Raw genomic sequence first — 14249 nt, 5'->3', positions numbered from 1 at the left:
GGCCTTTGACTCTAGAAAACATATTAATCAAAACTCCAGAAATATTTTAATATATGAATTTATGAAGTTGTATCCCAGGCCAGGTGCAGTGACTCATACCTATAATCCCAACACTTTTGGAGGCCAAGGCAAAAGCATCACTTGAAGCCAGCAGCTTGAGAGCAGCCTGTGCAACATAGAGAATCCCTGTCTCTACAAAAGATGAAAAAATTAGCTGGGCATGGTAGCACACGCCTATAGTCCTAGCTACTAGTCAGGCTGAGGCTGAAGGATAGCTTGAGCCTAGGAGTTGAAGGTTAAAGTGAGTTATGATTACCACTGCACTCCAGCCTGTGTGACAAAGCAAGTCACTATCAATCAATCAATCAATAAACAAACAAATAAATAAAAATTGTATCCCAGATTCTATATAATGATGAAAAATATATATTAGCAAAGTACACAATTTAAAATAAGTAAATTTTGAAGTAAAGTTCTAATTTTTATATTAGCAATAACTATTTCAATTTCTATTCTCAAGCTGAATAATAATGTAATCATTAGGTATATGTCAGCTGTTATAAAATCAAAGTGCTTATTTTCAGAGATACCTCTGACCTTTAACTATCCTATGGTTAATAATTCTAGACTGAGGCATAAACAAATCCGTTCTCTCACCAAAACCCTTGGGGCCAGATGTGCTTCAAAAGTTTGGTTTCCAGATTTTAGAAAGATATATGACACATTTAAGAGGTATCTATTGCTTAGTAACAAACTACCCTGAAATTTAATGGCTAAGAGCGACATTGATTTATTATTTCTTACAGTTCTGTGGCTGAGCTGAGCAGTTCTTCTTCTTTTCTTGCCTGGGCTAACTCAAGCAGTTGCATTCAGCTTGGAGGAGAGCTGGGCTCTCTCTTTAGGTGGTCTTTCACTTATAACGTTTCCAAGCATCATATTCAGGGCAATATTCTAAGAAAGAAGCAGAAATTGGAAGGCCTTTGAGGCCTAGTCTTGGAAGTTGCTGAGTGTCACTTCTACTGCTTTCTATTGGTCAAAGCAAGTCACAAAGCCAGCCCAGATTCTTTGCTTACAAACTTGAAGCAAGTACAATATTTTATGTATGTGCAAAGAAAGATAGATTACTAATAATTATTATTTTCTTCTTTAACAGGCATCTGAAGAATTTCTGAGCTATCCAACGTGGGGACTGGTTGTTTGTGTCTCTCTGGTTGTCTTTGCAATACTCCCAGTCCCTGTAGTTTTCATTGTTCGTCGCTTCAACCTTATAGATGATAGTTCTGGTAATTTAGCATCTGTGACCTATAAGAGAGGAAGGGTCCTGAAAGAGCCTGTGAACTTAGAGGGCGATGATACAAGCCTCATTCACGGAAAAATACCGAGCGAGATGCCATCTCCAAATTTTGGTAAAAATATTTATCGAAAACAGAGTGGATCCCCAACTCTGGATACTGCTCCCAATGGACGGTATGGAATAGGGTACTTGATGGCAGATATTATGCCAGATATGCCAGAATCTGATTTGTAGCTGGGGAAAAAGTCAGTGGGTTTTATTTGGTTCATTTTTACCAATGAACATTGGCCCTAGTAAGAGAAGCATTAGGCTTCACTTATCAGAGGGCAATCTCAGGTGTTCTGTGGCTGTGATCTTTAATCCTAACAGTATATGTCAGTTCAACTTGAGCATTCTTTTGGATTCTTTGGTTTACATTTGTGCAGAAAGGATTGCAGACAAATCTTAGGAGGGCTGAGGTACATGTTTGCCAGGATTTTTTTTTAAGTACCTTTGGTGTATTTTCAAATATTTCTATCTCTTAAAAAAAATGGTATTACCTCAGTTTCTAATAATTTCTGGGTTTAGTAGTGTTGACAATTAAAAATGGTATACCTTAAAATTTATAAGTTTGCCTTCAGGGTAACTTCCAGTGTCACAATGAGCAGTTCTGTAAGTGGGTGCCTCTCAGCACATTTCCATGAATATATTATGTAGATAGGCTGTATTGATTTTGGTAGCATTGATACCTTCTTAGGCAATTAGTTGAAGAAAACTGCAAAATATTTTCTTATGTAATAGCTGTATAGAGCAATAGCAATCAAAGCATGAGAAGGCACTAACGCTGGGATGAAAGATGAGATTCAGAGGTGACTGAGAATCATGTGAGTGATGGCTGTATATTTTGTGTAAAATATATGTGTGAAAATGAACTAAGAGTGAGTTACTCAGCACTCTCAAGAATTATGCAGATTCTGCATTTTTCTTATGCCGTGTGCCTAAAAACCTACTTGATATTTATTGTGGTTTCAAGATTATTCATAGTATATTTATACAATATACTTGCAATGCATTTAAGTACTTAAAGTACTAATTTGAAAACTTGAAGCAAGATGGCATTTTAATTAATATATTTCTGTTTTGCTTCTGCTTTATGCAAATATAAATCATTTTTAAGTGATTGTTAAAATTTTAATGCATTACATTTTAATCTACAAATAAACAAAGTTTAAAAATGATGTTTGTTTTTCACATTGATTTTCTTTGTTATCACCTGAACTGGATTGTCTTTCATTTCAGTCAGCACTTAGGCATTTCATAATAACTAAACATCGCATTCCAAGTGGGATTAATTACATTAATTGAATAGAGTTACCACCGCTTCAGAGTCTAAGGAAAAATAGAGTATTATGGTTCAATGGTGTTCTTATGTAGTCTTATGATTCTTGAAAAAGTACTTACAGCCTCCCAAGAAACCATGTGTACAATTGACTGCTTGCTGATTCAATATTGTCTGCAAAGTAAAAAAGACTATGATTTTTAAATAAAACTGTCGTACATATGAAATTGGATAGAGCAGAGGAACCTCACTGAATGCCCTCTAGTTAAAAATCTTTCATTTATCCTACCACCAGATCAGTTACATTTTTAAAACAATGATGGATATAGCAGCAAAATAGGTGAGGTAATACACATGCCATATCAATTGATTTATTTCAGCCAGTATTCTCGCTCTGCTATAGATAGATGTTAATAAACGGTATCACAGCATTTAAAGTATTAAATCCACTGGTGCATAAATTTTTAGTCTTTTAAAATATATTCATGAATATTGTGTTTGTATCCCTTTAAAATGTTTAATATTTTATAAATAGGCAGTATATGCACATTATACAAAACTAAAAAATTATGACAATTCAGTGTGAAGTAAGTTCTCATCCAACATTTCTCCTGGCCATCCATTCTCCATCTTTAAAGGCAATCATCATTGCCAGTTTCTTCTGTATCCTTCTGGAAATACAATATGTTACATAAATGACAGCATTCTATATTCTCTCTTCTATATCTTACCTATTTCTGTGAATAATTTATTTTGAACAGCATTTTATGTATGAATATTCACAAATGTGCTTCCTTATTTCAGAGGCTGAAGTAATAAAAATTTTGTTTATTTTTGTGTTGAGGCAATATTTTTATATGGTACCCTAATCTTTAATACTTAACCTGCCAGACTTTAACCGTAACACAATAATGTATTGCCAAATAGCACCATTCTTCTTCTCTCACTCTCTTGCCATGGGGGCTCTTAAAAAAAAAAGTATACATCTAAGGTGTACAACATGCTGTTTTGATGTATATAAATATAGTGAAAGCAAATAAAGTATATATCTAAGGTGTACAATATGCTGTTTTGATATACATAAACATAGTTGCAGTGATTAACTTGTCCATCATCTCCCATAGTTACATTTTCTGGTGGCAAGTGCACCTAAAATGTATTCTTTTAGCAATTTTTTCAATATTCAATGCAATATTATTAACTATTATTTTCATGTTTTACATGAGACCTCTAGAGTTATTCATTCTATGTAACTTTGAATCTTTTGACCTACTTCTCCCCATTTTCACCTTCTTCCCGCTCCTGATAATCAACTGTTCTACTCTCTGTTTCCATACACTTGATTTTTTTTTTTTTTTTACATTTCTACATATAAGTGAGGTCATGCTATATTTCTTTCTCTGTCTGGCTTACTTCACTTAGCATAATGTCCTCCAAGTTTATCCATGCTTTCACAAATGGTATAATATTCCATTGTGTATATATGTCACAATTTCTTTATTCATTCTTCCATTGATCGACACTTAAATTGTTTCCATATCTTGGCTATTATGAATAATGCTGCAATGCACGTGGGAGCACAGATCTTTCTATGAAGTGCTGATTTCATTTCCTTTTGATATAATCTACAGTTTGGGTACCTGCCTTGCACTAGGAATTATTTCTCCATCCTTCTATTCACTGAGTAATATGAACAATGCAGGAATCTTATTTTTGAATTGAAATAGAATTTAAAACCCTTATTATGGTTTCACTTGGCAGATAAGGAAATCTGGCCAAAGAAGTTAAAGAAAAATGAACAAAGTTCTCTTCTTTTTGCTTCCTTCATGCAGTCAGTTCTTCAGCTGTACACTTATTTATTGATTTATTCACTCAGGTTCTATTAACTAAAATTCTAACTTATTCTAAGTACTTTATACAAGACATCATTATAATTAGAGTATAAATGCTATTGATTTTTTTTTCCATTTTCTCTTCTTTGCCAGTGAGACCTGCTACCTGCCTTTCCCCAGGCAATGTAAGAGTTAATCAACAAATGGTGGTTTGAAATAGCCTTCTCTATACTGTAAAATTTGAGGCTTTCAAATTTGTATTACTTTCCACTACTTCTATAAACCCTGGCCTAAAGTTGCACCTCCAAGTGATGTAGCCAAGATTTGTCTGTCTTCAAACAGAAAGGAGACTAGGGACTGTGACGGGAGGGATAATAAAGTGGAATAAAAGGATGAGGGGGTGGAGCAAGATGGTGGAATAGAAGCCTACACCTTTTATCTTCCTTGCAGGAACACCAAATTTTAACAACTGCATATACACAGAAAAGCACAATCACAAGAACAAAAAAATCAGGTGAACATTCACAATACTGGTTTTAACTTCATATTGCTGAAAGAGGCATTGAAGAGGGTAGGGGACATTCTTGAATTGCTGAAGCCACCCCTTTCCCATTTCCTAACAGAGGGCCTGCTGTGCAGCCTGTGCACTTGGGGAAGGGAAAGCACAGTGACTAAGGGACTTTTACATATAACTCAGTGCTGCCCTGCCACAGAGGAGAGAAAAGCTGTGCTAGGCTGAGTCAGCACCTGTGCACAGAGAGAGCATTTAGACCAAACATATCTGGAAAGAAATCGCCCATCCCAGCAGTCAAAACTTGGGTGTCCCAGCAAGCATCACCAACATGGGCCAAAGTGCTCTGGGGTTCTAGGTAAACTTGAAAGGCAGTCTAGGACACAAGGACTGCAATTCTTAGGCAATTCCTACTGCTGGGCTGGGACTAGGGTGGACTAGGGTGGCACATGACCTAGGGAAACACCAGCCTGGGTGGTTAAGGGAGTAGTGCTTGTGCCACCACTCCCCCAACCCCAGGCAGTGTGACTTGCAGTAACAAAAATGACTCCTTCCTTTTTCTTGAGGAGAGATCAAACAGTAAGAAGGACTGTATCTTGCATCTTGGATACCAGCTCAGCCACAGTAGGATAGGGCACAGAGTAGAGCTGTGACAAGGTCCCCATTCCAGACCCTAGCTCCTGGGTGACATTTCTAGACACATCCTGGGCCAAAAGGGAGCCTTCTGCCCTGAAGGAAAAGACCCAGTTCTGGCAGGACTTACCACATGCTGACTAAAGAGCCCTTGTGCCTTGAATAACCAGTAGTGATACCCAGGTAGTATGCCATGGGCCTTGGGCTCTGAGATGTACTGGCTTCATATGTGACCCAGCACACTCCCAGCTCTAGTGACAATAGTAAAACACTCCTTCTGTTTAAGGAAATCAGGGAGAAAATAAAGATGACTTTGTCTTGCACCTTAGGTACCAGCTTCGCCACAATGGGCTAGGGCAACAAGCAGGGTCTTGGGGTCTCTGAGCCAAGGACTAGGCTCTTGGACAGCATTTCTGGACCAGCTCTTGGCCAGACGGGAGCCCACTTTTCTGAAGGGTGAGTCTCAGTCCTGGCAGCATCCACCACAAGCTGACTGAAGAGTCCTTGGTCTTTAAGTGAACATCAGTGGTGGTCTGGCAGAGCACCTTATGGGCTGGTGGTAGTGGCCACAGAGAGAGGCTCCTCTGACTGAGGAAAGAGGAGGGAAAAGTGGAGAGAATTTTGTCTTGTGGTTTGAGTGCCAGCTTTGCTGCAGAAGAGTAGAACACCGGGTAAATTTTTAAGATTTTTGACTCCAATCCCTGCCTCCCAGACAGCATCTCTGGACCTGTCTGGGACCTGGGAGAACCCAACACCTGAAAGGAAAGACATAAACCTGGTTGGCTTGGCTACCTACCTATTATGGAGCTGTAGGGCCTTGAGTGAACACAGTTGGTAGCCAGGTGGTGGTTACAGAAGGCAACGGGTGAGACATAGTGTTGTGCTGGCTTCAGGTCAAGCCCAGCATAGTTCCAGTGGTGGTGACCACAGGGGTACTTGCAATGCCACATTCCCAGTTCCAGGTGGCTCAGTACAAAGAGAGACTCCATTTATTTGAGGGAAATTAAGGGAAGAGAACAAGTGTCTCTCCCTGGTAATCCAGAAAATGCTCCCAGATCTTATTCAAGTCACCAAGGGAATATCTCTACGAATCTGAAAAAAACAAACAAAACAAACAAACACACAAACAAACAAAAGACAGCATTATTGGGCTTCAGGCACAAGTCCTTTTGAATATCTGGAAAGCGTTCTCAAGAAGGACAGGCACAAACAAGCCCAGACTGCAAAGAGTACAATAAATACCCGACTCATCAATGCCCGGAAGCATTGACCATCCACAAGCATCAAGATGATTCAGAAACACATGAGCTCGCTAAATGAACTAAAAGGCACCAGGGACCAGTCCTGGAGAAAAAGAGATATGTGATCATTCGTACAGATAATTTTAAATTGTTGTTTTGAGGAAACTCAAAGAAATTGAAGATAACACAAAGAAAAAGTTCTGAATTCTATCAGATAAATTTAACAAAGAGATTGAAATAATTAAAAAGAAGCAGAAATTCTGGAGGTGAAAAGTGCAATTGACATACAGAAAATGCATCAATCTCTTAATAGCAGAACTGATCAAGCAGAAGAAAGAATTAGTGAACTTGAAGACAGGCTATTTGATATACAGTCAGAGGAGACATAAGAAAATAAGAAGAATCAAGCATGTCAGTAAGATATAGAAAATAGCCTAAAAGGGCAAATATAAGAGTTATTGCCCTTAAAGAGGAGATAGAGAAAGAGACAGGGATAGAAATTCATTCAAAGGGATAATAATAGAGAACTTCCTAAACCTAGAAATATCAGTTTTCAAATGCAACAAGGTTATAGGACACCAAGCAGATTTAAGCCAAAGAAAACTATTTTGATGCATGTAATAATCAAACTCCCAAAGATCAAGGATAAAGAAAGGTTCCTAAAAGCAGCAGGAGAAAGGAAATAAATAACATATAATGGAATGCCAGTATGTCTGGCAGCAGGCTTTTCAATGGAAAGATTACAGGCCAACATAGAGTGACAAACCATATTTAAAGTGCTGGAGCCAAAAATAAAATTAGAAAAAAAAAAAAAAAACCTTTACCCTAGTATGGTATATCTGGCAAATATATTCTTCAAGCCTGAAGGAAAAATAAAGGCTTTCCCAAGCAAACAAAAGCTGAGAGATTTCATTTATACCAGACCTCTTCTACAAAAACTGCTACAGGGAGTTCTTCAATTTGGAAGAAAATAGTGTTAATAAGCAAGAAGATACAAAACTCATGGGTAATAGTAAGCTCATAGAAAAGCATAGAATATTATAACATTGTAATTGGGGTGTGTAAAATACTCATCTTAAGTAGAAAGACTAAATGATGAAATATTAAAAATGAGTACAACAGCTTTTCAGACATAGTACAATAAGATATGAAGAGAAATAAAAACAGTTTTTAAAGTAGGGGATTAAGTTACAGTATAGAGTTTTTATAAGGTTTCTTCTGGGATATTTGTTCATTTATACAATTAGTGTTAAGTTGTCATCATTTTAAAATAATGTATTATAAGATAATATTTGCAAGCTTCATGGTAACCTCAAATTGAAAAACATACAATGGATATACAAAAAGCAAAAAAATTAAATCATACCACCAGAGAAAACAATATTCACTAAGAGGAAGACAGGAAGAAAAGAAAAAAGAGAAGACAATGAAACAACTGGAAAAAATTTAGCAAAATGGCAAGAGGAAGTCCTTGCTTGCCAATGATAACATTGATTATAAATGAACTAAATATTCCAATCAAAAGACATAGAGTGGTTGAATGGATGAAAAAACAAGAACAAATACTCTGTCACCTACAAGAAACACACTTCACTTATAAAAATACATGTAGACTGAAAATAAAAGGTGGAAAAAGATATTCCAAATCATTGGAAACAAACAAAAAAAAGAGCAAGAGTAGCTATACTTTTGTCAGACAAAATAGATTTCAATACAAAAACTATAAGAAAATACAAAGAAGGTCATTATTTAATGATAAAGGGGTAAATTCAGTCAGAAAATATAACAATTATAAATACATATGCGACCAACATTGAAGAACCAAGATATATAAAGCAAATATTATTGGATCTAAAGAGAGATAGAAACTCCAATAAAATAATAGCCAGAGACTTCAAGACCCCATTTTTAGCATTGAACAGATCTCCCAGACAGAAAATCAACAAAAAAAAATCAGAATTAATCTGCACTACAGACCAAATATAAACCTTATAGATATTTACAGAAAATTTCATACATCAGCTTCAGAATACACATTCTTCTCTTCAGCACATGAATCATTCTAAAAGATAGATCATACATTAGGTCACAAAACAAGTCTTAAAACATTCAAGAAAATGAAATAATATCAAGCATCGTATCTGGCTACAAGGGAATAATACTAGAGATCAATAACAAAAGAAATTTTGGAAACTATACAAACACATTGAAATTAAATTATATGGTCCTGAATGACCAGTGAGTCGATGAAGAAATTCAGAAGAAAATTTAAGATTTCTGGAAACAAATGATAATTGAAACACAACATACCAAAACTCATGGGATACAGTGAAAACAGTGCTAAGAGGAACATGTATAGCTATAAGTGCCTACATCAAAAAAGGAGAATAACTTCAAATAAACAATCTAATGATGCATCTTAAGTAATTAGAAAAGGAAGAGCAAGCCAAAACTAAAATAAGTGGTAGAAAAACATAATAATAAAGATAAGAGCAGAAGTAAATGCATTTGAAATGACAAAAATGTAAAATAGCAACAAAACAAAAAGTTGGCTTTTTGAAAAGTTGAACAAAATTGACAAACCTTTAGCCAGACTAACAAAGAAAAAAGGGAGAAGACCCAAATAAATAAAATCAGAGTTGAAAAACTTAACCATTACAATTGATACTGCAGAAATTGAAAGGATTGTTAGTGGCTACTATGAGTAATTATATGCCAATAAATTTGAAAATCTAGTAGAAGCAGATAAATTCCCAGACAATACAATCCACCAAGACTGAACCATGAGAAAATACATAACCCAAACAGACCAATAACAAATGATGATATTGAAGCTGCAATGAAACTCACCCAGCAAGGAGAAACCTGGGCCCCAATGGCTTCTCTGCTAAATTCTACCAAACATTTAAAAAAGAAATAATACCAATCCTACTCAAACTATTTCAAAGAATAGGAGAGGGGATACTTAAAAACTAATTCTATGAGACGAGTATTACTCTGATACCAAAACCAGACAAAGACATATCAAAAAAATAAAATGCCAGACCAATATCTCTGATTAATACTCATGCAAAAATCCCCAACAAAATATTAGCAAACAGGACTCAACAATACATTTAAAAGATCATTCGTTATGTCCACGTGGGATTTATTCCTGGGATGCAAGGATGGCTCAACATTTGCAAGTCAATCAATGTGATATATTGTATCAACAGAATGAAGGATAAAAACCATATGATATTTCAATTGATGCTGAAAAAGCATTTGGTAAAATTCAACGTTGCTTCATGATAAAATCCCTCAAAAACTGGATATAGAAGGAACATACCTCAACATGATAAAACCCATATAAGACAGCTCCATAGCTAGTATCATACTGCATGGGGAAAATCTAAAAGCATTTCCTCTAAGATCTGGAACACGACAAGGATGCCCACTGTCACTACTATTATTCAACATCTCAATTGTACTCGAAGTCCTAGCTAGAGCAATCAGACATGAGAAAAAAAATAAAGGGTATCCAAACTGAAAAGAAAAAAGTCAAGTTATTCTTGTTGTAGATGATATGATCTTATATTTGGAATAACCTAGAGACTCCACCAAAAAAACTGTTAGGACTGATAAACGAATTCAGTAAAGTTGCAAGATACAAAATCAACATACAAAATCAGTTCCACAAAAGACCCAGAGTAGCCAACGCTATCCTGAGCAAAAAGAATAAAATCAGAGGAATGATATTACCAAACTTCAAATTATAGTTCAAAGCTATGATAGCCAAAACTCCATGATACTGTCATAAAAATAGAGACATGGACCAGTGGAACAGAATAGAGAATGCAGAAACAAAAGACAGTCAATAGCAAATGTAAGCAAGGATGTGGTGAAAAGGGAACTCTTGTACACTCTTGGTGGGGGTGTAAAATAGTACAACGACTATGGAGAACCTTTAGGAGTTTTCTTGAAAACCTAAAAATAGAGCTACCATATGATCCAGCAATCCTACTTCTGAGTATATGCCTAAAAGAAAGGAAACCAGTATATCAAAGATATATCTAGATGCCAATGTTTGTCACAGCAATGGTCAAGATTTGGAAGCAACCTAAGTGCTCATTAACGGATAAATGGTTAAAGAAAATGTGATACTTTTACACAATTGAGTATATCCTGTCATAAAAATGCATAAGAGATCCTGTCATTTGCAACAACATGGATAGAACTGGAGGTCATCTTGTAAGGTGAAATAAACCAGAAACATAAAGACAAACATTGAATGTTTTCACTTATTTGTGAGATCTAAAAATCAAAGTAATGGAAATCATTAAGATAGAGAGTAGAAGGATGGTTACCATAGGTTAGGCAGGGTAGAAGGAGAGTTGGGGAGTGTGGGGGAGGTGGGGATGCTTGATGAGTCAAAAGAAATAGTTATAAAGAATGAGTTAAGACCTACTATTGATAGCACAGCAGGGTGACTATAGTCAATAATAATTTAATTGTACATTTTAAAATAACTAAGAGTATAATTGGATTGTTTGTGACACAAGGATAAATGCTTGAGGGGATGGATACCTCATTTCCATGATTTTATTATAATGCATTGCAGGCTTGTATAAAAATGTCTCATGTATGCCACTGTATTAATCCATTTTCATGCTGCTGATAAAGACATACCCAAGACTGGGCAATTTACGGAAGAAAGAGGTTTAACGGACTTACACTTTCACGTGGCTGGAGAAGCCTCACAATCATGGTGGAAAGAAAGGAAGAGAAAATCACATCTTATGTGGATGGTGGCAGGCAAAAAGGAGAACTCGTACGGGGACACTCCCGTTTTTAAAATCATAGATCTTGTGAGACTCATTCACTATTGCAAGAATAGCGCAGGAAAGACCTGCCCCCGTAATTCAATCACCTCTCACTGGGTTCCTCCCATGACATGTGGGAATTGTTGGAGTTACAATTCAAGATAAGATTTGGGTAGGGACACAGAAAAACCATATCAGCCACAAATATGTACACCTACAATATACCCACAATAATTAAAAATAAAAATTAAAACATAAAAGAATGAAGGAGAAAAGGTACTGAGTAAGGTATTAGAGTCATAATGAGATAGTCTAGTATATTGATACAGTCAGACCTTAGGACATAATTTCATGAAAATATATTTGCATTTTCATGTGTTTGTGTTTATGTGTATTTTTATGCAGAAGTTACTTCTTTTTAACAAATCATCAAATAAGTATGTGTTTCCAGTAAATTCAAGATCAATACATAGTGCTCCTTAACTATAATTATGTTTTCAATCACCTGTACCCTTGTTAAAGCTATATTTCTGTGTTAGTCTATTCTCACACTGCTATGTAGAAATATCTGAGACTGATAATTTATAAAGGAAAGAGGTATAATTACCTCATAGTTTCACAGGGCTGGGAAGGCCTCAGGAAACTTACAATCATGGCAGAAGGGGAAGCAAACACATCCTTCTTCACATGGCAGCAGGAAAGAGAAATGCTGAGTGAAGGGGGAAAATCCCTTATAAAACCATCATATCTCATGAGAACTCACTCACTATCACAAGAACAGCATGAGGGAACCACCCCCGTGATCTAATTATCTCTCATGAGTTCCCTCCCCCAACACATGTGCAATACAATTTGGATTAGAATTCAAGATAAGATTTGGATGGAGACAAAGAGCCAAACCATATCAATTTCCAACCTACTAAATAAAAATTCTTTTGGGGTTGGAAGCAGGACAAGAGTATAGTTTTAAAACTTCACAGTTATTCTAATATATATTCTTGGTTAGGAATTATGGGTGCAAAGAAAATTTAAAAATGACAAGTAAAATACTGATTTTGATATCCTTTGGATGTGGTTTCTCCTTGACTAAAATGCATGTAGAAATTTTATCCGCAATGTGGCAGTATTGGAATATGGGGCCTGATGGGAGACGTTTGGGTCATGGGAGTGGACCACTCATGGATTGCTTGGTGGCTTTCTTGCAGAAGTGAGTTCTCTCTCTCATGAGACTGGATTAGTTCTTATAAGAATGGAATAGTGCCCATGATATTGGGTTGTTATAAAGGGAAGTTCCTCCTGGTTGGTCCCTTTTCACACGTCTTCTTCCCTTTTGACTTTCTACCATGTTGTGACCAGCACAAAAGCCCTCACCAGAAGCCAAGCAGACCCTGGCACCATGCTTCTTGAACTTCCCAGCCTGCAGAACCATGAGCTAATTAAACTCTTCATAAATTACCCGGACTTTGGTATTCTGTTATAGCAACACAAAATGAAATAAGACAAATTATTTTTGCCTTTTCTCAAACAGAATGAAAATGAAAGTGCTTAGTTGTAAATTTTTGAGCCATAAAGTTTTGACAAAAAGAGAAAACCTTAAAACTCTAGAAAACTATTGGAAATATTAAAACAAAACATTCCATAAGCTATCTATTACTAACTATAGCATATTTTCACCTTCAAAATTTGGAACTGAAATAAAATGCTTCATATGTTATTTTGCCTCAAATGCTTAACTCCAAAATTGACTCATCCTCTAGCTATTATGACATGAAATTCTACCTAAAAGTTTGTCTTAAGAATACCTCTCATGTGGAGGTGAAAAGAAAAAAGGGACTAAACATTATCTTGTCCTAAATTAAATGCCCTTTGGATTTGGTTATTGCTTTAACACACCAAGATCTTTTTTAGTACCACCATCAAAACATATGTACACACACTGTCACCACCAAAACCAAAAACACCTGAATTGTTTGAACAGCAAAAACGTGCCATGTGGTGCCTCTGCAATACCATATGTGGTGCTGCGTAAATAAAAGAAACCATCTCCTGTAGATGAGTGGTGATATCCCAGCTGCTATTATTTTTCATCAATTGCCTTTTCAGGGTATATTCAGTTGCATAGTAAAGATTAAAAAAACTAATTAGTAGAGATTGACATTTGTTTTTCTGAGAATAGAATTTTTTCAGGAACAGTCTAATATACTAGTTCCAAAAATGGGTTGTTTCAGTGTTTTTTAAGGAATGTTTCATTATAAAAAGCAAAAAAAAGTAGAACATGAAACCCCAGCACACCTTGACCTGATAATATAGAGTAAATTTAAAAAATTTCAAGCACAATAACAATGTGGCAGCCATTCTATCTGCTCATCACTAGCATTTACACACATTAGTGCAAGGTCAATAGAATTCATAATGCAGACACCTGGCTTGTATTTATTCCCTCCAGAGCACTCTCTGTCTCATCGGGGATATGCCTTTTTAAACCTCCATTTTAAAGATTTTAATTTGAGCAAATATTAAAAGGATTAATACTGGAACATATGAGCATTACAATAGTGAAATTAATATCTTATAGAACTGAACAATGAAGATTGCCTGTCTGAGCAGAAGGGACCTGG

General features: G+C 35.9%; 1 protein-coding gene across 1 annotated transcript in view; it reads left to right on the top strand.

The window, feature by feature from the left end:
• The window catches only part of SLC6A15 (solute carrier family 6 member 15), a 57166-nt gene extending 49540 nt beyond the window's left edge, over positions 1 to 7626 (top strand). The window contains exon 12 of the mRNA XM_003811644.7: positions 1154 to 7626. Within this exon, the coding sequence (XP_003811692.1) occupies positions 1154 to 1528 (375 nt within the window). The 3' untranslated portion in view covers positions 1529 to 7626. The remainder of the gene's footprint in view (positions 1 to 1153) is intronic.
• The last annotated feature ends 6623 nt before the right edge of the window (positions 7627 to 14249 follow it).

The sequence above is a fragment of the Pan paniscus genome, chromosome 10 (genome assembly GCF_029289425.2).
Source record: "Pan paniscus chromosome 10, NHGRI_mPanPan1-v2.0_pri, whole genome shotgun sequence".
NCBI lineage: Eukaryota > Metazoa > Chordata > Mammalia > Primates > Hominidae > Pan > Pan paniscus.
The sequence above is the reverse complement of the archived record's forward strand: the minus strand, read 5'-3'. Positions and strand labels throughout refer to the sequence as shown.